This window comes from Rhinopithecus roxellana, chromosome 8 (genome assembly GCF_007565055.1).
Source record: "Rhinopithecus roxellana isolate Shanxi Qingling chromosome 8, ASM756505v1, whole genome shotgun sequence".
In the NCBI taxonomy this organism is placed as follows: Eukaryota; Metazoa; Chordata; class Mammalia; order Primates; family Cercopithecidae; genus Rhinopithecus; species Rhinopithecus roxellana.
The window spans coordinates 82,086,354-82,113,559 of record NC_044556.1 but is presented as its reverse complement, the minus strand read 5'-3'; the positions used below and the strand labels follow the sequence as shown (position 1 = coordinate 82,113,559).

General features: G+C 36.7%; 1 protein-coding gene across 6 annotated transcripts in view; it reads right to left on the bottom strand.

Annotated features, from left to right (window-relative positions):
* The window catches only part of RNPC3 (RNA binding region (RNP1, RRM) containing 3), a 31,520-nt gene extending 11,607 nt beyond the window's left edge, over nt 1-19,913 (bottom strand). For 3 of the 6 annotated variants that reach the window (XM_030935413.1, XM_010372579.2, XM_030935418.1), the window contains exons 1-10: nt 19,801-19,904; nt 19,354-19,646; nt 17,883-17,930; nt 10,719-10,837; nt 9,688-9,771; nt 9,058-9,169; nt 8,333-8,401; nt 7,038-7,180; nt 2,897-3,022; nt 947-1,098 (exon numbers count right to left, since the gene is read on the bottom strand). In XM_030935413.1, coding sequence (XP_030791273.1) covers nt 947-1,098; nt 2,897-3,022; nt 7,038-7,180; nt 8,333-8,401; nt 9,058-9,169; nt 9,688-9,771; nt 10,719-10,837; nt 17,883-17,930; nt 19,354-19,545 — 1,045 coding nt within the window. In that variant the 5' untranslated portion in view covers nt 19,546-19,646; nt 19,801-19,904. Of the gene's footprint in view, nt 1-946; nt 1,099-2,896; nt 3,023-7,037; nt 7,181-8,332; nt 8,402-9,057; nt 9,170-9,687; nt 9,772-10,718; nt 10,838-17,882; nt 17,931-19,353; nt 19,647-19,680 lie in introns of all 6 variants that reach the window. The other 3 variants (XM_030935415.1, XM_030935417.1, XM_030935416.1) reach the window with 3 other exon arrangements.
* Between the last annotated feature and the right edge of the window lie 7,293 nt (nt 19,914-27,206).

The following is a 27,206-nucleotide window of genomic DNA, read 5'->3' as shown; positions in this document are numbered from 1 at the left end:
ATTATATTTTGACATAGTAAGCTACCCCAAACTAGATTGTAAACTTCAAAAAAGAGACCATGGCAAACTTGTCCATGGAGGCTGCTAGATAACAAATTCTCAACAAGTCACTACTGAGCGAATGATAAATACCATCAAAACATAATGTTCATTTAAAAAATAAGATAGAAATGTGTTCATACACGTACAGGATAAGGTCTGGAAGGATACACACACACACACACACACAAACACGTACATATATACACATAACAAATAGCTAACGGTATTTGCCTCTAGGTAGTAGGACAGAGGAGAGTGAGGTTTGAGGTGTTAACTTTTTAACAATTTTACTTTGTTTTGGTTACATTCCGATCAACTGGGATTATTTCAGAAATTTCAAAATAAAGACTTAAAAGAACAAAGGAACACCATTATAATATCAAATTCGTGATTAAAACAAGCAAAAAAAATCTGTAATTTCAATACTTTTTTTTAAACTTAAGAATAGCTTTCTTGGCAACAATCGTCCATGTCTTTTGGATTAAAAATATATACATTTACATTAAGTCTACAACTCACAAAACAGTCACATTGCTTGTTTACTAACCAATAATATTAGTATAATTACACTAATAAAACCATAGGCCACCACATGAAACAAGCAATGAAAAAGTCAATAAAATATACTCCATTATATTTTTAGTGTAAATATCAGCAAAAAGGACTAAATTTCATTCTAGAGGTCATTACTAGCAAAGGGTAACAGTGACAATCTCGCCATTTACCATCAATTTCTGTTATATAAAAAAGTTGAAGGTGGATATTATTCCATGATTTTGAGGAAACACTAATTGTATATTTTAAATAATGTTGACAAATACTAAAATACAAAACATCATATGTAAAACTTAATTCTAACACAAAAAGTTGATTTCAGCATGTGAAGTAACTAGAATATCCTTACCATGATTCTTTTCCTCACAATTTTGTTCCTTCTCTAAATCTTTCTTAAATGCAGCTGGCATGTCAGTAGATATATGGAATTCAATTCTTTTATTACCTACAGGTTGTGGTTGGTCAAATACATCCGAAGGTAACAGCACTGGATGTAAGCTGCTATTTAAAAACAATCATAGCATTAGTTTGTAATTGCAAATAAAATCCTGAGTAAAATATTATTTCAAGTTTACTTTAAATTGTAAAAGTTAACACTGACAAAGGATTCACTACACTTTTTATATTGAATAAAGTGAGTGACTTAGATTTATTAGTTTAATAAACTTTAATGCTCTCATATAGGTGACTAATAAATTATTAGTTTACACATAAAAAGACTGAGGTTCAGCAATGTTAATAATTTGTATAAGGTCATTCTGGAAATGACAGAAATTTGATGACTATTGATTCTAAACCCCAGGATATTTACCAATATGCAAAATAGTGCATTCTATGTTTGATATTTTAAACATATAGATAACACTAGATTTTGATGACTTAAAATTGTCAATAGTCACATTAAAACCATGAAAAGAAACAGACGAAATATTGATAACTTATTATTTCTCATTATATCCAAAATATTATTTCCACATATAATCAATATAAAAAGTTATCAAGATATTTTACATTATGTCTTCATACAATTTTAATGTGGCTCACATTAATTTCTATTGTTCAGTGTCACTATAGAGATTCAAAGGGAAAAAAAGGTAAAATAATTCAAACATGTGTAAAACAAGTATCATTTTACTGACAACTTCCGGACTATAATAAAATGTGCAAAACACAATGGAAAGGTAACTTAAATCTACTAACATTCTTGGATAACTATGGCTTGACCCTTATCCCAAATCTGCAAATTCCTTAGGAAGTTTATTACAAGATAAAGTAGTGCGAAAGGAATTCTTAATTTTTAAAAATATCAATGGCATTCCAATAGCTTCTTCAATAAATTCAAACTTCACAGCCTAACATTTAGGGGAGGTTTCAAATCTTTCTAGCTTTCTCTTTCATCATTCCTATTCCTATTCAATAAATTTTCTTACCTCTGGAAGCTTTCCTTTTATTTTTCCATTCACATAGGTTACAGTTTCCCTGCCTAATTTTTGTCTCTCCTCCTTAAAGGGCCAGCTCAAATGTCTCCTCTCTCTTACAACCTTTCCAAATTTCTCAACTGGCTGTGGCTCGTCTTTTCTCACAACCTTTTAGTTCTTAGTTTATATTTCCTATGTCATGTATTATAAATGCTAATGCAATAATCATCTGTGCATCTGGCTTATTATCCTTAAGACTATTAACTCACTGTTTGAAAAGACAGCATTAAACTTTAGAAGCATGCTTTAAACTACACACAATATTTAGCAGAGAACCTTACCATGCATTCAACAAATACTTAAAGGCATTCTGGTGGGTCCTGTGTGCCAAGAAAAGATATGTGAACTTTTATCTGTTGGGTACTTTTTAAATAAAAAATGTCTGATATCAGGTGATGGAGTTAAGAGAAACTAAATAACTGTATATAACACGTTTATATTAGTGACATTATTCACTAATATATTACACTAGTGACGGTAATGTCACTAACAAAACTGTAAATGTACAAGGAGAAAGAGAAAAGAAATGGTAAAAGGAAAGTAAATGAATTTTGTTTTGGATAATATCCTAAGTGCCTATAAGATATTCTGAGTCTGCAGACAGGAAGCTGGAATAAAATACATTAAGGCTTAGGACAGAGAAGAGAGTACTGGTCAACTGTGAGAGAACTATGAATATTTATAAATTTGGCAACTAGGAAGCCAGTGGTAAACCAAGAACATTGAAAGGAAACAAATGCCAGCTTGAAGAATGATGTGAACTAACCAAGTAAACAAAGTACATACAAACAACCCTCATTTCATAGTTCAAATAAAATTACCTGTGTGAAGGACACAAAGGTGTATTCAACATATCCTTTATTTTTCTCTTTTTCCTCACATGGCGCTGCTTTATTGTTTTAGGTCTTTTGGGCTGAAGATTTGCTAGTTCCATTAATTTGTTCATTCTACAATGAGGAGAGGAATGATAAACAAAATTTCCTTTCTAGAAGCATAGCTATTTACCACTGTTTCTATTAAAGTTAAATTTGTTATTTTGGTGTATAATTTAAATTTTAAAATGTTTTACTTATATAAAATATACAGAACACCATCAATTAAGAGATAATCAATTTGATAAAAGCTGAAATACTAAATTGCCTTGCTCAGTTTTCATCTTACTTGGAAAAAACTAAAAATAGACTTAATTACATGTTATCAATTTTTAAAATGTATGTCTCATCATAAGCAGTTGCCCAAATAAAATGGCTGAACTTCATGCCAAACAGTTGAACAAGATACAATAATAAAATTGATATAATATTAATGTTCTTAAATGATTTTTATTCATATTCTAATTATTAAACAGAGCCCGGACTGAAATATGTCATTTAAAAGCTTTTTGTGCATAACTGTTACAAATCAATCATCCTATAAATAAAGTAACTTAAATTACTTGAGAACAGTTTTCAAATACTGTACTATGCTCTGAAGTAGTTTCAGGAAGTGATAACACCTTGTACTTGTACTGAAGTAGTTTCAGGAAGTGATAACACCTTGTACTTGTACTGAAACACCTTGTTTCAGGAAGTGATAACACCTTGCACTTTTCTCCATTAAGAGTATGAATATTTAATATTAAAGATAGATCTTGTCTAGGCATTTCTGTATCATCTACAGAGCAGGAACTTGGAAACCGCTAGTCCCAGCTCTACTTCTCAGGGTTATATTTATAAAATTTGAAAGCAAAATAAATATATGCACATAACAAAACACAAAAGAGAGGAAGGAGGGTATTGTTCAAATAAGCTTTAAACCCTTTTCCCTGAGGAAAAATGAAAACATATGCTATAAATTTTTAAACCCTTTTAAAAAACCATGGTTTACCAAAAACTTATGAAAAAATTTAGTTATTCAAAGTATATGTCTACATTTATAAATTTCTGACCCGAAGTACACCAAGCCTCTACAAGAGTGCTAGCTATATATTCAGTAATCAATAATTATTTGCTGAATAAGTGAATAGTACAGGTTGAGCACTCCTTATCCAAAATGGTTAGAACCAGAAGTACATCGGTTTTGTAATATTTGCATATACATGAGATCTCTTGGGGATGAGACACAACTTTAAACACAAAATTCATTTACGTTTCATATACAACTTATACACAAAAGATTGAAGATAATTTTATATAATATTCCTAATAATTTTGTACATGAAATAAAGTTTGTGTACATGGAAACATCAGAAAGCAAAAGTGTTGGCTGGACATGGTGGCTCACACCTATAATCCCAGCACTTTGGGAGGACAAGGAGGGCGGGTCACTTGAGCCCAGGATTTTGAGACCAGCCTGTGCAACATGGTGAAACCCTATCACTACAAAAATACGAAAAATATTAACCAGGTGTGGTAGCACATGCTTGTAGTCCCAGCTACTGGGACTGATGCGGGCAGACTGCTTGAGCCCGGGAGGTTGAGCATGCAGTAGGCCATGATTACATCACTGAACTCCAGTTAGGGCAAAAGAGTAAGACCCTGCCTTAAAAAGAAAAAAGGAAGAAAACAAGCAAAGGTGTCACTAAGCCAGCCATATGTGGTATCATACTGGTACTCAAAAAATTTCAGAGTTTGAAGCATTCTGGATTTCAGATTTAGTTTAGAGGTACTCAGCCTGTACCATTTTTGTTTTGTTTAGGTCTTGTTACATTTCCTGAAGATAACAGAGAAGCATGAAACTAGAGTTTGGTACATGCAAAGGCTATGTTTTCTCTCAGGACTCAAGATGAATTACTGGCAGAATTCCACACTACATCCTTTAATGGAAACCTAAGTAAACAAACAAAAAAGGGTTTGGCCAGTTTACTATAGCATTTCTAATTACTATCATTATTTTTATAAAGAAAGTGAAGTTCACAGAGGTTAAGTAATTAAACCAGAGTTAACACTCTATACTATTCTTTTTCTTTTAGCAACAAGTTAAAGTAATCATCTATCAGGAACTGCCAGCTTCCCTAAACGTCTCTGTCCAAGACAGATACTGTAATCACTCCCATTTTGTAGTTTCAGCCCCACCTATGCCTTGATTTTAACTCTTCCCTTACAAAGAGAATACACTGCACATTGTGCCACTACTTAGGTGGACACTGACTCAGTCAAATTGCAATTATTTGTGTATGCTGCTCAGAGTCTCTGCTTGGGTTCTGCCTCATGCCAACCACTCATTCCTCCTATATACCACTTCTTCTGTGCATAGTCACCTAAGATTTTGATCATTTTACCATCAGAGTCCTGCAGATAGGGGTTGACAAATTACAGCTCAATGACCAAATCCAGCTAGCTGCCTGATTTTATAAATAAAGTCTAGTTGGAATAAGGCCATATTAACTCATTACGTATACTATCCATGGATGCTTTCCTACTCCAAGGGTAGAACTGAGTAGCCACAACAGAGACCACATGTCTCACAAAGTCAAAAATATTTACTCTTTGGACCTATAAAGAAACCGTTTGGCAACTCTTGCTCTAAGTCAGGCTGTGGATTATATACATGAACATTATTAACAACGTACTATTGTTTGTCAGAATCCTTAAATAAAATACGAAGATTGTCAAGAACTATCAATAAAAAGAATAATTCATCTGCAGTAGTTACTATGAATAGTTTTGTATAAAATCCTAAAGAATTGCTCTAGAAATTATTCTGAGGTAAATCAAGTCCAGAAGAATAAGCATCTGTCAAAACATGAACACAATTAAAGTTCATTTGCAGTAGTTATGTTCTAAGGTTACCATAAACACTAAATCACTGTGCCTAGGAAAATTCAGGATTAGGTTCCTGGAAGCCTTTGTTTACAACATCTTGTCATCTGATCAATACATTACCTTGTTTAATATATGTTTATGTCTAAGATATACTTACTAATATAAGTAATATGTCTATTACTTAACATACACTATCGAATCATTAGCATTGAACTCACAGTCAATACCACCATAACTCTGGCCTGAAGGAAAACCATGTATTTTCTCCATCAAGCTTGACATAACCTTCTTGAGCTCAGGAACACTAAAGAGCACTTCACCACCATGCTCGAGGGCCATTTTAAACACAAGAGTCACAACAAAAAAACTCAAAAATGTAAAAAAAGGTAGGTGCTGAATAGACCATGAAGAGGATACTTGTTTGTAGTATGAGAACTGAAACAAAAGGCTCTTAGAGGGTGTCTTTATTTGACTTCATCTGGGAACCTGTGTGCTGACTGACTCAAATTTTTCACCACATGGCTCAATGTCCATTTCCATCAAAAATTTTAAAAAGCACACAAAGGTCAGGCTTGGTGGTACATGCCTGTAATCCCAGAACTTTGGGAGGCTGAGGTAGGCGGATCACCTGAGGTGGGAGTTCGAGACCAGCCTGACCAACATGGAGAAACCCCATCTCTACGAAAAACACAAAAATTTATCCGGGCATGGTGGCACATGCCTGTAATCCCAGCTACTCGGGAGGCTGAGGCAGGAAAATCGCTTCAACCTGGGAGGTGGAAGTTGGGGTAAGCTGAGATCAGGCCATTGCACTCCAGCCTGGGCAATAAGAGCAAAACTCTGTGTCAAAAGAAAAAATAAGAATAATAATAATAAATAAAAAGCACATCAATTATTGATTTTGGAGTCACAAATAAATTTTAGCACAATTCGCAAATACAGAATCCACAAATAACAAGGCTTGAACGTAGTTTATAATACCATAATCATCAATCTGAAAAATTATGCATAATCCAAAAATTTTCACTTAGGTCTTGGTATCTATTCTCAGGTCTTAATTTATAGCTGCTATATATACTTGAGGTGTTGGGGGGCTGAGGACAAATTCTAATCACCCAAAACTATGAAGAATTATAAACACAAAATCTAGGGAGAGCAAGAGTCTCTTTCTTACATTCTATGTTTCTTGGAAACTAAACAAATATTTCATGTTACAAACCTCTGTCGGTCCTCATCATCAGTGCTTTCATATTCTGATTCTTCACTAGATAATTCCTCATCCTCATCTGGCAAAGGAGGTTCCTCAGGTGGCTGAGGAGATGTGGGTGGAAGAGGTGCATGCAATGGCATATAGTCTTCATACTAATTAAAAGAATAAAACAAAAATACTATGGCAGTCTAAAATATTTATAGAACAAACTCCATTTGAATACTTCGTTCTCATTTCTATCACATTTTTTTAACACATTCTACACATATTGAGGGAACACCCTGTATGGCAGATCACTAGCTGATCACAAAATGTGCCTCTTCTTCCTTCACCCTCAGCTGAACTAAATTTTCAAAGCTCCTTTGTAGTTATAATTTTCCCTTGTAACTGAGTTATAGCCAATGAAATGAGACAATTAGAAACTCCCACATATAATTTTTTCTTCCTGATCTGCAGACTGTGTAGCAATGTCTTCATCAACCTGGGAAGGCACATGGTCAAAACAATTCAGGTGTTTTTCATGGCTCAGTAGACCAAAATATCCCTCTGCTCTACTTTTGGAAAGGATGTGACATGACAAAAATCATTTTTATTGTATTAAATGACTAAGAATTTATTTGTTAACAGCAGTTAGTATAATCTTAATTAATTCTCCAGTAATATATCAAGCACTGAGTAGGTGTTGGGGTTACAAAAACAAAAAAACAAACAAAAACAACAAACGAATCCTAAAGTTAATAGTACATACATTAGAAGAGCAGCAAATCTCAAACCAAATTCTCTTCTATTCATATATGAACACTCAATGTATTAATAATTTTGCATTGCTATTATTTATAAATATACTAAGAGTACTATAGCAAAATAATAACTACAATTATTCAAGAGCAGGTATAGCCTACTTCTAAATTATTGACAGATTTGCATAGTCAAGTCTAATAAAAATACCAGCACCCTTTTTTGTCTTTTGCAAACAAAGCTCTATTTGTGACAAAACCAGAACAACGAAATCTTTAGGTAATCTAGTTAAGCGTAACTACCTTATAGGATGGCACAATGTTTTGGCTCAAAAAACTTAACAATGCTGGATGAAATGATAGTCTTTATTGCCAAAAGCATTTCTTTCATATTCTGGCTTTTCCTCACTTAAAGTTCTCAGTTCTTCTATTATCATCATATTACTTTATATCTGTTCCTTATTTTCAATGTACATCAGAGGTTGCTACAACACCTGTATAATTCAGCCTCAATAATCCCATTCGGGAAAAGAAATTTTAACTTGAAAATTCTAAGAGCTGTCTTACCATGGGAGGTCGCGCAGTAATTGGTCCAAAAGGTGTGGGCAAATTCATTTTATTCATAAGATGAAGGACCTTAAAACGGTAAAACATTTAAATTCACATATAAATTGATTCAACTCACATCTTGTATTCTACTGTACCAAGAAACTTTGCAATAACACTATTTATTAATTGAGTGTAAAGGAAGACCTGCCCATCTCTTGACTTTATGATCTCTGCATAAAACAAGGCATTGGTGTATCTCAGATTAATCTTCCTAAAATGTCAATTCTACATGTTCAATTAGTCCCGTTGCTAAGAATGTAATATTCTTGCAATATAAAACCTACTTGAAATGATTTTATATCTTTACCCCAATTATTGTAAAATTATATAAAACAGAGAAATACATTAAAATACATCTATACTTTGTACTTCAAAAAAATATGTTATTACTGCCAATATTTTTAAGCATTTGCTCAGGGGTCTGAATCTCTATTTAATGGTGTATTCTAAATAGAGAATTATCACAAATTACATTTCCAAACTAGCTTCTGTTTATTAGTATCCACTTACACTATACCTTATAAAAGTCTTTACTTGAAAGTAGTAAATATTTAATTACATTTAAAGTACTGTATCACTAGCTGTCTAGAATTAGTCTGATTACTTTTGTGAGAATCAGCATGAAAAATAAAATATCAAGCTATATAAACAAGTCCTTTAAGGAAAAGATTTATTCTACTTACCTGTACATAGAACTTAGGCACACTTGCCAAGGCATTTACTATGTTTGCAAGGATTGTGCTGGAAGGTGGTGGGTACATATACTTGAGGCATGAATTTAAAGGAAAAGTCAGCCTATAAAATAAAAAAAAACATTTAAGATGCTTATGTTTTAATAATTTCATATCAGTAACTCATTTTAGGTAACCTGGTAACAAACACACTGCTCAAATGATGCAGTACTATTAGATTTACCTTGTTCCTAAAAGATCCAAAGTACATTTAAAAAGAAAAATAAGCTACTGTTTCTTGGCAGAGGTTTACCTTGTATCTCTCAACATTTCGAGATGCTTTCTCTGCACTGAATTCAGTGACAAACTCGTAACTCAAAATGTGATTCAACATATTAAAAATATACATGACAATAAAGATCTTTGTTTTTAAAATTATCTTAAATTATCTTATTTGCAATAAGGTATCTGTATATAACACGATATACAATAAGCAATAAGATATCTGTATATCACAATATATAATAAGATATCTGTATATCACAATATACAATAAGCAAAAAGCAGTAAGACATCTGTATATCTGTATATCTGTATACAACACAGAACAAAAGCAAAAGAAAAGCAAATAGAAATGCTAACCCATGGTTTGGTGCAATTCCATTTTCCACTGTTAAATAACCAAGTTCTTTTTTTTCTTTATCATCTTCGACAGGGTCGTCAGACCTGGGACATACAGAATCAAAGTTAATCTTACCTTTCCAAAGAGTGAAAAACTACACACACAAAAGATAAATTACCTTTCAAACATGTCATTATAAAAACAGTTTGACTAAAAAAAAAAAAAAAAAAAAAAAAAAACTTTCAAGTACTTCTCAAGCAAACACCTATAAATGGGAAGGGAACTAAAATTAACCTTCACTGAATCCCTTCTGTATTATTATTACTACAGAAGTGCTATAATAATAAAATTATTATTCAGCACTACATATTTCCATTTACTCTTCATAGCAAGACTATGAAGATGGCATAATTGTCACTGACCAAAAATAAAACTAAAGTTTACATGGTATAAAATGGTGGTAATCAAATGTCGTAAATGTGTGTCATAATCAGTTGGAGAGTTTATTAAAACTCATAGACTTCTAGAGCATTTTCCCATCCCTTCCATCCCTCAATGAAGTTTCTGATTCAGTAAGACAGGGTTAAAAAAGCTCAAGGTTCTGTAGTTTGATCAAGTTTACAGATGATACAGCTGATCTAGGGACCAAACTCTGAGAACTACTAGTGTAAAGCAAATTTGTCAAGGTGTACTACAAAAAGTCACAGCTGGAAACCAAATGCCAGTCTTGATCTTATCACACTGTGTTATCTCTGATACAAAGACATTATACTAGTTATTTTCCCTCTATTGAAGGTTGAAGATGAATTCATTTCAGCCCACTCCCTTCCCACTTCACACTGATTAAACTGTAACATTAAATCTGGTTCCTAATGTACAATTAGGGGCAAAAATAAAGATATTGTTTTACTGTGCTAGATTTAATGGAAAAATCTGTCACTACTCTTCCAATTACTTACTGGCTAGTCTGAAACCAATACAATAACTATATAACTGATTAAAAAAAAAAAAAAAAACTTTAAAAATGTTACAAAATGTATTATCTACATACCTTTTTTTTTTTTCAGAGCCTGAAGTGGGACATGGGGAGTGAACTCGATCTTGTTCTTTTGCAAATTCAACGACCAAAGTATGACCTAAAAGTTTCAGCTGATGGAGTCTTGTCAATGCCTGGAGTTAAAAGAACAAGAGTAAACATTTCACAATTGTACTAAAAATGATCTGTTAGAGACCAATGTTTATACTGCGGGCGGCAAGCCACCCAGGTGCCGAGGCAAGAGACTGGGGACACGAGCCGTTCCCGTATAATAAAATACATAAAACAACAAGAGCTATAGTAGATCTAGATCACAGATATGATTATATATGAATGTCATTAATCATTAGTTTGTAGCAATTACTCTTTATTCCAATATTATAATAATCCTTGCTCTACAATTATAACCTAGGAAAAACCGGCCATACAGAGATAGGAGCTGAAGGGACATAGTGAGAAGTGACCAGAAGACAAGTGTGAGCCCTCTGTCACACCCAGACAGGGCCACTAGAGGGCTCCTTGGTCTAGCAGTAACACCAGCATCTGGGAAGATGCCTGTTGCCAAGCAGACTGTGGTCTAGTGGTAGTGTCGGTGCCAAGGAAAAACACGGGCTACTTAGCAGACCAGGAAAGGGAGTCTCCCTTTCCCTGAGGGAGTTTAGAGAAGACTCTACTCCTCCACCTCTTGTGGAGGGCCTGACATCAGTCAGGCCTGCCCGCAGTTATTCAAAGGCCTGTCTCCCTCTGATGCTGTGCTTCAGTGGTCACGCTCCTAGTCCACTTTCATATTCCATCCTGTACACCTGGCTCTGCCTTTTAGATAGCAGTAGCAAAATCAGTGAAAGTACTAAAAGTCTCTGATATGCAGAAATAATGGCGTTAAGTGCTCTCTCTCTCTCTCTCTCTGCCTAGGCTGCCAGGCAGGGAAGGATTCCCTGTCCAATGGACACGTGACCCACGTGACCTCACCTACCACTGGAGATGGCTCACACTCCTTACCCTGCCCCTTTGTCTTGTATCCAATAAATATCAGCACAGCCTGGCATTTGGGGCCACTACTGGTCTCCGCATTTTGGTGGTGGTGGTCCCCCAGGCCCAGCTATCCTTTACCTCTGTCTTACGTCTTTATTTCTACAGTCTCTCATCTAAACACATGGGGAGAAAAACCCACCGACCCTGTGGGGCTGGTCCCTACGTATACTTTTTTTTTTTTTTTGCCAATGCTGTAAACATTTCCTTGACTATTTCCTAATTTATTTTTAAATTCAGGCTATCAAGCCTTTAGTACTTATTAAAGGACTACTTCCTATAACTGAGGAAAATAAAAATCTGGCTAAATCCCACTTTATGCCAGCTCTGCTTATACCCAGGCAGCTGAAAGTGGCTGAAAACAAGCTAACAAATTTCCCTGGCCTTACTTTCAATTTATAACAGCACCACAAATTGTAGGGTGACCTTTAATGATACCATAAAATTACTTACTACAATCGTAGTCTATTTTTCCCATCTATAAGAGAATATTTTGTACTTTCTCCTTGTTCCTTAACCTCACAATATTTTTCTTGCATTCCGTTATCCTAGCACCTGGTTTTCTACTTTGAGACAACTGAAGTGATGACATGAGAATATCAGATTTCCACTATAACTCCCCATCTACCAGCATATGCACGCCAAAATTCTATGTTCTATCTGTTATAATCTATTAACTATCCACATTCCTATCTAAATCCAGCTGCCTGACTTATATACTAAATTCCATCCTCTCATCTACTCAAGGGTCTTTATTTAGCTATGCTCTGGAAATGTGTGTGGTGGGGGGTGTGGGGGGTGCTCTTATTTAAACTGTTAATTTTCTGTCCTCTATTGGATTATCCATATCAGTACGAAAACATGCTCCTATTTCTCCCATCCTAAATTTGCATTATTAGTTTTGCAGTAAAACTCTGTAGAAGTTATATAAACCCTCTATCTACAACTCCTCTCTGCCTATTCAGTTTCAAAACTATTTCAATCAGGTTAATGCTTTAATAAGTTTAATGAGACTGCTTATCATAGACAACAAATTTTGTATTGTTGGGCTAATGATCAACTCCTAGTCTTCACTTGATTGCATTTAACATAGCTAATCACTTCTTCCTTGATACATGTCATTCACTTGGCTTCATAATCACTTCTTCCTTGATACATGTCATTCACTTGGCTTCAAGACTTCATACGTTCTTACAATTTTCTTCCTAGCTCACTGGTTTCTACTCCTCCATCTCTTTAACTTGTGCCTTCACTCACATTCTTAATGTTGGAATGCTCCAGAGCTCTCGTCCTGGTCTTCCTCTCTATCTCAACATATTATCTTCGTGATTTAATCCAGCATCTGCAGTTTAAATCTATATGCTAATGATTCACTAATTTATAATTTCAGTGCAGACTTCTGTCCTGAAGTCAAGGAACACATATTCAAATAATAGATAGTGCCCCATAGGTTTCTAACAAACGTTTCAAAATCAACATTTCAGAAGCTAAACCGCTTAATCTCTCCCCCAGACAAAAATGTGCTCCACCAGGAGCCATCTCTGTTTCAGATGATGGCAAGTCCATTCTTCCAGTTATTCAGGTCAAAAATCTTGTAATCATCCTTAATGCTTCTTTCCCTCATTCCATATCCAAGCCATTAAGAAATCCTGTTTGCCTATACCATAAAGCCAAAGTCATCAAAACAGCATGGTACTGGTATAAAAATAGGCACACAGACCAATGGAACAGAATACAGAACCCAGAAATAAACCCAAATGCTTACAGGAAACTGATCTTCCACAAAGCAAACAAAAACATAAAGTGGGGAAAAGACACCTTATTCAACAAATGGTGCTGGGATAATTGGCAAGCCGCATGTAGAAGAATGAAACTAGATCCTCATCTCTCACCTTATACAAAAATCAGCTCAAGATGGATCAAGGACTTAAATCTAAGACCTGAAACCATAAAAATTCTAGAAGATAACATCGGAAAAACCCTTTTAGACATTGGCTTAGGCAAAGACGTCAGGACCAAGAACCCAAAAGCAAATGCAACAGAAACAAAGATAAACAGATGGGACTTAATTAAACTAAAAAGCTTCCACACAGCAAAAGAAACAATCAACAAACAGACAACCCACAGAGTGGGAGAAAATATTTGGAATCCATACATCCAAAAAAAGGCTAATATCCAGAATCTACAAGGAATCCAAATGAATCAGCAAGAAAAAAAAAACAAGCCCATGGGCTAAGGACATGAATAGACAATTCTCAAAATAAGACATACAAATGGCCGGCAAACATGAAAAATGCTCAGCATCACTAATGATCAGGGAAACGCAAATCAAAATCATGAAGCAATACCTCCTTACTCCTGCAATAATGGTCATAATGAAAAAATCAAGACAAAATAGATGTTGGTAGAAATGTGGTAAAAGGGACTTCCACACTGCTGATGAGAATGTACACTAGTACAGTAAGTATGAAAAATAGTGTGGAGACTCCTTAAAGAACTAAAAGTAGACCTACCATTTGATCCAGCTACTGAGTATCTACCCAGAGGACAATAAGTCATTATACAAAAAAAATAGTTGCACATGCATGTTTATAGCAGCACAATTTGCAACTGCAAAAATACGGAACCAGCCCAAATGTCCATCAATCAATGAGTGGATAAAGAAGTTGTGAGAGAGAGAGAGAGAGAGAGAGAGAGAGAGAGAGAGAGATGAAACATGGAATATTACTCAGCCATAAAAAGGAACAAAATAATGGCATTTGTAGCAACCTAGATGGAATGAGAGACCATTATTCTAAGTGAAGTAACTCAGGAATGGAAAACCAAACATCGAATGTTCTCACTCCTAAGCAGGAGCTAAGCTATGAGGACCTAAAGGCATAAGAATGATACAATGGACTTTGGGGACTCAGGAGAAAGTGTGGGGGGTGGGGGTGAGGGATAAAAGACTTCACAATGGGCATAGTGTATATTGCTTGGGTGACAGGTACATCAAAATCTCAGAAATCATGACTAAAGAACTTATGCATGTAACTAAACACCACCTGTTCCCCCAAAACCTACTGGAATAAATACAATAAGAAATCCTTGCTTCTATCTTCAAACTATATAAAGAATCTAATCACCGCTAACCACTACCATTGTGGTCAAGGCAACCATCAATCCTGGACTGAATTACCACAACATTTTAAAGGATTTCCCTGTTTCTACCTTTCCCTCCCTTCAGTCTAGTCACAACAGAGAAAGCAATCTTTTGAAATATGTCAGATCAGGTCACCCCTTGTTCCAATGGCTCCCTATTTTACTGACAGTAATCTAAATTCCTTACTATAATCTACATAATATAGATTCTATGACTTCTCTGACTTCAAATCCAATGATCACTCCCACTATGTATGCTCCAGTCACAGTGGTTTCCTTGAACAACATGACAGGCATGGTCACATCCTAGAGCCCCTGATCCAGCTGTTCCTCTAATTCAAACATACTTCTCCCAGAAATTTCATTAGCTAAGTCCCTTCGCATCCTTCAAATTGTTGTTCAAATATAACCCTAACTACAGCCTGACCTCTCCCCACTTAACACTCCCGATCTTATTGCTCTACTTGTCCTTTTTCCATAGCATTTATTGTCCTCTAAAATATTAAAGATTATTTTGTCTCCCCTTTTGAGACTACAAACTATAATCATCTTTGTTTTTGTTCACATATAATCCCAAAACCTAAAACAGCATCTAGCACATAGTAGGCACTTAATAGTTTTGAAACACATGAAACTACAAGACTTAACCAGGGACCGATTTTGTGATAAGACAATTTTTCCACAGGCCGGGGTAGGGGGTGGGGAGATAGTTTCGAGATGAAACTGATTGACCTTGGACCATAAGGCATTAGTCAGATTCTCATTGAGAGTGCAGCCTAGATCCCTTGCATGTGCAGATCACAATAGTGGCCAAGGCACTGCTGATCTGATTGGAGGTGGAGCTCAGGCAGCCATGGGGAGAGGCTGTGAACAGAGATAAAGCTTCCTTAGCTTGCCAGTCACCTCCTGCTGTGCGGCCCAGCTTCTAACAGGGCATGGTTGGGTACCAGGCTGTGGCTGGGTACCAGTTCGTGTCCCGGGGTTTGAGGATTCCTGCCTTACATCGTCATACAAAGTTAGTTTTAAAATGCTTCAATAATTTTCAAGACCCTAAATGAATGTTAGACCTATTCATTAACAGTGAAGCTTGATTATCTGAAATGAAGGTCATCTAATCTGACTTACTCCAACTTTCTTCCTCTCAAAATGGATATCACGTAAGTTCTTATTCTCAAAGATTTATGGCTTTTCACTTTTAATGTTAACTCCTCCTACCTAACTTGGCTACTTACTCTATTCTTGAACATTTCTTCCTTTGTTTCTTAATCTATCACTTTCCAATAAGGCCAAATGTTCTCTAGCCTAAAAGCCCTATCAATACTGCCATTAACCTCTTACTGCTTCCTTTCACTACAAACATTTTCAAAGACAATGACTGGCTCCATGTGCTCTCCTCCAAGTTATTTTTGACCCTAAAACAATGAGTTTTCATTCCCATACTTTATTTATAATGTAATATGCTATCTTTTTAAAAAGACTTTTTTTCTGAAAAAAAAAATTACCTATCATTATAAAAGTACATATTAATATAATATGAAAGCCCTCTGTAATCCTACTCTCAGAGAAAGATGTTTTTAACATTGTGGTGTATAGTTCTGTCGTATTTTTTTCCTGTGCATATGCTAACATGTATACTATTCGTTTCAAAAAATCTGAGGTTACCTCATACCTAATCTTTCGCAATTTTATTCATGTACTCTATCTGGGCTATCATTCTGTATTAACACATACCATCTGATATCATTCGCAGACAGCTGCAGTACAGTATATGGACATAATGTGATTTAAGGCTTCCCTTCCTTTTACCAATGAGAATCTGGGTCATTTCTATTGTTTCACGGCAAAAAGACTTTAATAGATGTGTTCATTCCTCATTTTGCATCATCACAGGATTTCATCTTCTTAAAACATACTTCTCTTTGCATCAGTGATAATTTCCTTTCTAGTTCTCCTACTTTAACTGCTCCTTCCCATTCTTCTCTCCTAGCTTATTATCCTTTGGGCAATCATATCTATTCACATGGCTGAAGAATCTTTCCATTCTTCACCTTGCCTCAGCTCTAGACTAATATTTTTAAGTATTTCCACAAAAGTAGCCCAGTGACCCCTCCAAGTTAATAGATGACATGTGAATTCCTCATATACTTTTGTAAACATTCTCTGGATCCTCATGTCAGCTAATATAACAACCCAAATAACTCAATCCTCAATACAAATATCCTGAACCCGTCTCTCTCAACTCCTATATTATAAAACCTACAAACTCAATCTCTACTGAGTATATATCTACTTCCCCCTTTGTCTTCTTATTGTCGTCTTCTTTATTCTTGCCTTGGCCATTATAACGGCCTTCCATTTGGTCTCCTACCTCTAATAATTCTGTGCCTCCAATCCATGATATGAACTATACCAGATATCTTTCACAGGCCTGATTATATTATGAGCCAGCTCAAAAGTATCAAGTGCACACCTACTAAAACAAACTCAATACCTCTCTCCCAGACTCAATCTATTTTTCAAGTCCCATTTCCATCTCAACCCTTAGCTCCTGCTCCACTTATAACTTGCAACACCTCACAGCTTTATTTGGTGTTCCCCAAGCCCCGAAGGCCCATCTCCCCTTGTTTCCTTCTGAAAAAATACAATTATCATTAGACTTCTAGCTAAAAGATCACCTCCTTTGTGAATGATTCCCTGGAACTTTAAAGAAATGTATATTCTCCTTTTAACACTTGAAACATCTTACCTTGTAACAGTTAGAGATATTAATCAATCTAAATCATTGAGAAATTGTTACTTTAATTACATATGCAGTTAGCTTTGGTTTATAGATAATCTACTAAAGGACTGGGCAATATCCACCAACTAACAAATCAAATGTAGTCTGTTGGGGAAACTGTTGGAATACAAACGCTTTTGCTTCTTAAAAACCACAGTTTAACATTATCTGAACCAAGACTGGATAAGAGGATACTTTTGACAACTTTAATAGTCAAGAAAAAGTCATACCTTTATAGCTGCTTTTTCATTAGGGAATGTGGCAAAAGCTGTATGTTTCTGAAACAGAGTTAAGGTACAAATTACTTCCAATATAATTTCAGTTTCTCATAAAGAAATCTGACATTTTACCAGTGGAGTAATGTGACATGTTAATAAAATCATGGGAAAGTATGAAAAATCAAGACCATTTAACTGATTACTAATTTCAGTCCAGTGGTTTTCAACATTTTTTGAGTCAGACTTGAGATGAAAGCTATGCAACCTCTATCATATAAAGACACATGTTTTACACACGCAAATAGTTCAAAAGACCAAAAGTTTAAAGACCTCTTCCACACAGAGGGTCACTTTTAACCAACTAAAAATGTATTTCCTTCATTTATGACAGACCTAAAGATTTTAAACTTTTCCTCTATACATAACAATGCACAGTATAAAAACATTCACCAACAGAGAAATCGTTCTTCAAGGTGCATATTTCCTTTGTGCTTTATCTTCGTAATAATGTTCAATGGGAGAAGCATATTTTTAAACATAAAAGATTTTAAAAACCATGAGAAAAGCAACACAAGTCAAGAGTAAAAGAAACACTACGCTAAGGAAGAGCTCTGGTCAATGCTTATTAAAAGTTACTTTAATAATTATATCGCACACTCTAATTTTGTCTAATCTGATCCACGATGACCTAACGTACTTAAATTGAGCCATATTTTTTTTTTTTTTTAATTGAGGGTATAAATGACACTTAAACTGATCAAAATTGGCCTTTCTTATAATTCAGTAACTCTCAGCATGGGCTGCACATTAACACTAAAATCACCTGCGGAAACTTTAAAACCACTGATGTCTTGCCCCATCGCTATTCCTATTTTAATGAAGAGAAATCAAAACATCTTTGGATATAAAGCAAAACAAAGTAATTGTGTAAATTCCTACATTGGTACTTTTAACAGCCCTAAAAAATTGTTCCCCAAAAGATGCCATCGGGAAATTTTTATGAAAAGCCTCTTTTTCTAGTTGAAATTCTGCATTTAATTTACTCAAGTCACCAATGCAGCTTCTTTTCTATTTTGATGAACGATTTAACATTGGCTTATAAATGAACTAGGACTTTTAAAAATCCCTTGATGCACATTTGTAAGAATACGCTGAGTCCAGAAGCAATAACCCCAAATTCAAAAAAGTTGTGAGGCTCTCAGGATGGATCTGAAAACTCAATATAACTAAGCTAATTTCCATTCTTCTACTTTGTCGTTCACCATTGCCCTTTTCTGCAGTGCTATGACTAATACAGACTCAAGCCGATTAAAACTCCACTTCGCAGAGCAGATATTTTGATACAAAAGAGGTACGATGGGGGAGCTCCCATCACACAAGTGCATCTTCCCCACTCGTTTCCGCCTTACTCCTGTCAGCGCTCCCCCTCCCCGGTCGCTTGCCAGAGGCCTTCCCGGGAGACTCCGGCGGGGCGCGCCCTTACCAGTCGCCCCTTATCTGACAGGACGCGCACGGACTGCGCACCGAAGTACTTCAGCAAGTCCTCTTTCTCCTCAGCGGTAAGCTCAGCCGGCAGGTGCCTGACCAGAAGGGTTCGGTCGCCCCGAGGCGGGGAAAGCGAGGAGGAGCTCGTGCATCCCCTTGATATCGCAAGCGGCTGCTCCGGAGCTGCCATTTTCCTTGGAGAAGCAAAACAGAAATCGTGGGAAGAAGTCTCAGTCAAAATCGCAGCATCAACACAAGCTGGGATATTTTTTCCGCCTCGCGCTAAGGATTCTGGAAACCAGGAAATACCGAGACAGAAAGTTACCTTCTCGCGAGAACTGCGCCACGGAAAAGCCGCAACCCTTCGGAGACTGGGGGAAGGGCGCGGTGCTAATGACAGTAAAGCAAAATGATTTAAATTCCAGGTAGCTCCGGAAAGACTTACAAGCGAAAATTGGCCCAGAGAAGTGCGAGGGTTACCACAAGTTGTCAATCGAAGAAGGAACCTACTTGAGGGAAAGAAGCTGAATGCTCAAGGACACGAGGACTCACGACTGCGCATGTGCGGGCTGGGCCAGTCACGGGGCGGGGCGGGGCGGGGCGCAAGGAGGGGCGCCGCGGCGAGTGCTGTCAGAAGCTGCCCGCGCGGCTGTTAATCCCTGGCCTTGGGAAAGTGAATTGGCCTGGATATCAAGTAGGACAACTTGGGTGTGGAAATACTGGGTATGTTCTTAAAGTCTTTCGATGGTAAAATCTAAAGATAGCCAGTTCTTCAGTCAACTTATTAGACACCATGGGGAGGATAACTCAGTTTAAAGGGCAAAAAGTTGAGACTTTTTTCTTGAATCAGTAGGCATTTAGCCGAGGGATAGGCACCTGCCAGGGTTCATTTCACAGAAATGGCAGCCTCTAGAAAGAGGTCGCGTAATAAATTATAATGTGTGTGTGTGTGTGTGTGTAGGTGTAGGTGTAGGTACTTTTCTCCTTATTTTACAGCTGAGAACACTGATGTACAAAGAGGTTAAGTCACACAGCTATAAAATGGAAGAACTAGGATTTGACCTTTGGTGTTCTGACTTGGGGTCTACATTCTAATCCACCGTTCTGCCTAGATTCTGAATGGAGTAAGGTAGAGATCATCCCCGGAGGGTCAGAAATGTACCCCTCACCCCATACAGAGAGGTTGTTGAGAATTCTAAAGCGAGGTTTTATTCTAGATGTAGCTGCTACAGGCTGGAGAACCAGAGTTCCTCTTACAGCTCTTTTTGCCACTTAAATAAATGTTAGAGATACAGCAGTAAGCTGTATACCAATGGTCTGCTGTCATCCAGCATTGGTTGGGGAGAAGGAGAGGGACAGATACTAATGAAAACTTAGAAGACAAACATGAGAAGAACCTTCCCCCACACACACACACCAAAATACCAGATAGGCAGAGCCAGACCATGTAGACGCTGTAGGTTTGTTAGGAGCCCTATTTATTTGAAGAACATTTAGAAACTGACAAATTCTTTAAATAGGTGTGTGTTGAGGAGTGAGACTCAAAGTTTAGGTATGAAAATTTCTCTGGTTGCAACGCGAGAAATAGAAGCGGAAAGGCCCATTGGACTACTGTAGAAGTCTGGAGAAAACACTGCCAGAAATAGTTTGGTGAAAGTGGACATGTAGAGAAGGAACTGGAATTGATATATGTTTTAGAAGTAGAATTGATAGGAACTTGCAGACGAAGAACAGTAAGCAAGGATGAATTCTGGATTTTTGGCTTGAGCTCCATATTATCCATCTGTAGATGATGATACCATTTACTGAATGTGAAAAGATTGACCAAGTGTAAGTAGGTTAGAAACTGTAGTGGGACCTTGGAAATAGAGGAACATATATTAAGTTTAAGGTATCTATTCAGTATCCCTGTTTCAAGTAGGAAGTTGAATGTGTATGTTTGGCATTCTTGTGAAAGGTCACCACTAGGTATGGCATCAACCTATTTATATCCAAAGAATGACAAAGGGTATAGATAGAATAGTGCCCAGAACAGCGTCATGGGACATGCAGATGTTGAGAAGTTGAGGCGAGGAAGAAGAACAAGACAATTCCTGCCCTCTCAATGCTTACTTTCTAAAATTAAGACAGAATAAACATGTAAATAAAGTTCTTTCAGAGAATAATAAATGCTTTGGAAAAAATAGGGTAGTGATATAAACTGATTGGAGTGGTCATGCTGTTTTAAACACTGTCCTTCACTGACTTTTTGTGTGTGTCCTTTGAGGACTTGTTTGGCGCTTCTAGCAAGGGAGCACTGCTACGCTTATGCCCTTACGGAAGAATCATCCTCCTCTATTGGGGAAAGTCATCCTCCTCAGCAGAGTGTGCAGCTTTGGAAGAGACATATATGGGGCAGTTAGGAAGGAAGGGGAACCCAGCTAGTTAGCCAGATAAGCCAAATCAACTGTTGGGATTAGTTGATGACAGGTACCATAGCAAAATCACCCTCACATCCTCCCTGTGACTCTTATGTTTAGTAAAATGTTCCACATATAGTGCACATTCTGTAAATATCTATTCAATGAATGAATGCATGAAGGAATTCACTTTTATATTCACCACTGCCTCCTACAGTTAGGAATTACTACAGGGGCTATCAGAGTTTAATGGTCATTATCTACAGTAATTCAGGTATCATGACTGAGTGGAATAGTTACATGACAGAATTTTATTTTCTCTCCACTTAATTGCTTTTAGTTGTACTAAATGAAATCTACCTTATCCTTTCCATGACAATGTGTCAGGTAGAGGTCATAATTTTCTAGTCACGTCCAGTTGCTATCAGTACAGTTGGTTTGAGATGTCAAGTTCAAACTCCATTAAGGTGTCTCCTCTTACACTCCCCTCATATCAGGCTTGACCTAAAGGATTGCAGGAATATGTAGTACACTTTAATCTTTTCTGTATCTGAGTGTAGGTGTGTGTGGTCGTACCTGAGAAGCACCTTTCTCATTCGCTTCTCTTTGTCTAGCCCAGAAGTTCCCAAACTTTTTCAGTTATTGGTGCCTTTATTGTCTCAGCAGTTTTTTCTAGCACCCCTTGATGCCACCTTATTTCCTATTCTACTCCGGTTTTCCAAGAAAACCACCGTGTTAGCCAGGATAGTCTCATGATCCACCCACCTTGGCCTTCCAAATGTTTTATATAAGAGCAGCAGCCGAAAACCCAGCTTTTCAAAGACATGACATTCTTAAAAGGAATTAAACAGTATCTAATGTTCAAACTGAGAAACATCTCAAGCTGGTAGTTCAGGTAGTGTCTGGTAAACAGTGAGTATTGCTATGTTTCCTCAAATATTTAAAATATCCCATAGTACCTCTATAAGGTGGCAAGGGTAGCTGGAGCACCTTAGCACAGTTTGAGAACCATGAATTTAACTCATTTTCAGCCTTAATTTTTCTATGTTGGGGAATGGGAGGAGGGAAAAGTACTGGAGCTTGGGCGTGTCTGACTTCACTGAGCAATTGTTGATTCTTTCTCTCATTCTTGTTCTCAGGGGTTGTGTGTGTTGATGGAGGTCCCCGCTAATGTGGTGGTTTTCTTGGATTCATTTTCATCTTCATCTTCCTGCATGTCACTGAGTACCTTCTCAGACAGAAATACCTTTTTTACTTCCTTTGGTTTGTGTCCCTAATTTTCCTCACTTGACCACGTGGCTATTTGTACTTCCCTATTACATCTTACCGTTTACCCCCAAACTCCCTATTTTTCCACATGAAGACAGGAAAACCCTATCCACATGAAGATAGGGTCCTATCTCTGGCATGCGTTGGAGAACCACAGTAGGGAGAAGGGTTGATCCCAGTATTTGTCCTGGCTTCTTGCCAGAAGCATTCCCCTCACCCTCCACAGCCAAGCTTCTAAAGAGAGAGACATAATTATTCTTATTTCTTCATCTCCCATGCACTCCAAAGTGTGCTCCTACCTGACTTCTGATCCCATCAGTCCACAGGGTAGTTCTTTTTAGGGTCACTAGTTACCTCCCAGTTACTAAATCCAGTAGGCCTTTTCAGTTCTCATTTTAGCTTTTCAGCAATGCTTGGCATACCTGACCACTTCTTCGTTGAGACACTATTCTTCCCTTGATTTCCAAAACGCACCACTTCTCCTACTGTTCAAGCTCACTTTCTCTCCTGCTTTACTCCAGTAAATCTTTGACTCCATGCTTTCTCCTATTTCCTGTCACCTTGAATCCTTCCCTTTTTTTTTTTTTTTTTTTTTGAGACAGACTCTTGCTCTGTCGCCCAGGCTGGAGTGCAGTGGTGCGATCTCGGCTCACTGCAAGCTCCGCCTCCCGGGTTCACTCCATTCTCCTGCCTCAGCCTCCTGAGTACCTGGGAGTACAGGCGCTTGCCACCATGCCTGGCTATTTATTTATTTATAGATACATGGTTTCACTGTGTTATCCAGGATGGTCTCGATCTCCTGACCTCGTGATCCGCCCACCTCGGCCTCCCAAAGTGCTGGGATTACGGGCGTGAGCCACCGTACCCAGCCCCCACTTTTATTCTTAAATGGTGACCTTGCTTCATAATCTCATTGGGGAAATAAAAATGAACCAAATAATAGAGGTTTCCCATGTCTATTAAACCTAACTGTGTCTGTGAGTCTTGGTTAAGCTAACCTCTCTCGGGAAGTAAATCTCCTGCCTTTCATGTACTTTACTGAGCCTTTCTCATCAGTATATACAAATATGATTATTTACCTTTTGTTTAAAAAACCAAAAGCAAATAAAATAATTTTTAAAAATTCTCTTCAATTTCCTCTTTGACTACCATTTGATTTCTTTCTGTTAATAGCAAAACTCTTGGAAATGGTGGTTTGTATTCATTGTCTCCAATTTTCTTCTCCCATATTCTGTTTAGAATATTTCAATCAGATTTGTATCCCAGTTGTTTTTCTGAAATTGCCCTTCTTGAAGTCATCCGTGACCTCTACACACTGCTAAATCCAGTGGTCATTTCTTAGATCTTATCCTTCTTGATCTATAAGCATTGCTCACTAAACACAGTTGTTTACTCTGCTGTAGAAACAAACAACACCCTACAAACAACCAATAAACCAAACTCGCTTCATTTGGCTTACTGAGGACCATACTTGCCAAGTTTTTCTCCTATCATTCTGATCGCTCTCTTTGTTTCTTTTGCTGATTGCTCTTCATCTCCTTGACTTCCAAAGGTTGGAATTTCCCATGCTTAATCTTTCTTTTTGCCCTACCTGAGGTCATCTCATTCAGTTTTATGGCTTTAAGAGCCATACATTGATGACTACCAAATCATATCTTCAGCCTGAACCTCGTCTCTAAACTCCGAGTCCATATATTGAACTGCTTACTTGACATTTTCTCAATGTTATATAATAAGCATCTCAAAACTAAGAGGCCTAAAACTGAGCTCTTGATAGTATTCAAAAATTTTCTTTCAGTTTTTCCTATCTCAGTTACCTGTGACTCCTCTGTATCTTTTATATCTCATGCCTTGACATTCCGCAAATTCCCTTTATCTTACCTTCAAATTATATTCAAAATTTGACCATTTTTCACTGCCCCCACTATTTCTACCATCCTTGTCCAAGCAGCCATGATCTATATGGAATATTGTCATAGCCTCATGACTGGTCTCCTACTTTTGCCCTTGCTGTCCTGGACAACACAGTAAGACTCAACAATTATTCCATATATTCCTTTACATTTCCCAACTCTCTTATTGTTATTTGGGACTATATGATTCATTTTGGTAGATGGGGTGTTAATTAAAGCGACATGTGTCAATTCCAGAGTATCGCATGAAAGATTGGATGTGAAAACAGTGATCATGTAGGCCACATATTGAGGTGGTATAACCTCAAGCTAAACATAGCCTAGAATACTAACTCACCACATCAATGATAGCTCCCCGCAGAATCACTTCACTCCCACCAAACTTTGCATCAAAGAAGTAAATAACTTTTTTCTGTTAAAGGTATTGATAACAGGATTAATTTTTACCATGCGAAGTCCATTCTAACATGATTAAAAATATATTGCTTCTTCCATGTATTTTTATCACAGAAGCTAGAGTGATTCTGTTAAATCTTCAAAACTCTGCAGTAACTTTTCCCCTCATTTAGAGTAAATGCTGAAGTTCTTTTGATCTGTGAAAATTTCCATGATCTGACTCCTCCAGTATATTATTTTTATGACTTGATCTATTCTTCCCTTCTTCCTTCCCTCTACTGTAAACACACTGACCTTCTGGCTGTGCTTGAACACTTCAGACCCATAACTAAGACTTTTGCCTTTGCCATTGTCTCGTTCAAGGATGCTTTTCCTACAGATATCTGCATGCTTAGTTCCCTGACTTTCTGCAGATGCTCAAATGTGACTTTCTCATTAAATTCTTCATTGTCAATCAACACCATCGCTGCCTCCTCTTTTCTCTTGCCATACTGCAAACAAACAAAAACAGCAACAACAAAACTGAACACTAGATTTTTCAGTGTTTTTGTTGTCACTGTGTAATAAGCCATCCAATTACTTGGTAACTTAAAACAACCATCATCAAAGTCTTTTCTTTTTTCCCAAGGTAGAATTCATGTCTTCATTCCATTTGTTATTGTAATACTTTTCACCTCTGCTATAAAAGTTATCATAAATATACTTTATTATAAATAATTGTATACATAATTTCATTATTACTAATAAGCTCCTTGAAGACAAGAATTTCTATATTCATCTTTATATCCTCCAAGCATTAATGAAGTACCTTACAAATAGATTGATGATCATTGAATGTTGAAATATGTATTAATGAATATTTGACTTATGTTTTAAAACATGTATCAGTGAATAAATTAATGTTATTATCAAGAAAATAAAAAACACTGCTGACAAACAGGGATTACATATTCAGCAGTTTGCATGATGACTTTAGGAAACCAATCTAAAGATTCCTAGGCAAAATGATCAGAAAGTTAAAATGTCAATACTATTTTTGTTATTTATTGATAGATTAGATAATATGTGGATTTGTAGACTTAGTCTCTTCCTTTAAATAACAAGTGAACAGAGGCAGGATTTATGTGAACTTTTGACTATTGCAGGGGTAATCAGCCTTTTCTACTGGAATATAACTTGCTTGTATCTGCTGTTCTGAGATGGAACCTAGAGAAGATAGAGAAATAGCACCCAAAAAATATTCCTGTTCTAAAATACTTTCTTAACTCCATTTATAATTTGGAATCCATTTGGATAGCACTTTTTTTTTTTTTAATGTATGCAACCTGGAAGGCTATTTTTCTTAATATAAACCTATACATTCATGTTGTGGGAAGTCAGGGACCCTGAACAGAGGTACCGGCTGAACAGAGGTACCGGCAGAAGAACATAAATTGTGACGATTTCATGGACATTTATTAGTTCCCCAAATTAATACTTTTATAATTTCTTACACCTGTATTTACTGCAGTCTCTGAACATAAATTGTGAAGATTTCATGGACACTTATCACTTCCTCAGTCAATACTCTTGTGATTTCCTATGCCTGTCTTTACTTTAATCTCTTAATTCCATCATCTTCTTCATAAGCTAAGGAGGATATGTGTTGCCTCAGGACCCTGTGATGATTGTGTTAACTGCACAAATTGTTTGTATAGCATATGTGTTTGAAAATATGAAATCTGGGCATCTCAAAAAAAGAACAGGATAACAGCAATGTTCAGGGAACACCAGAGATAACACTTCTGGCCACCGGTGAGCCAGACAGAACAGAGTCATATTTCTCCTCTTTCAAAAGCAAATAGAAATATTGCTGACTTCTTTTTCTCAGCAAG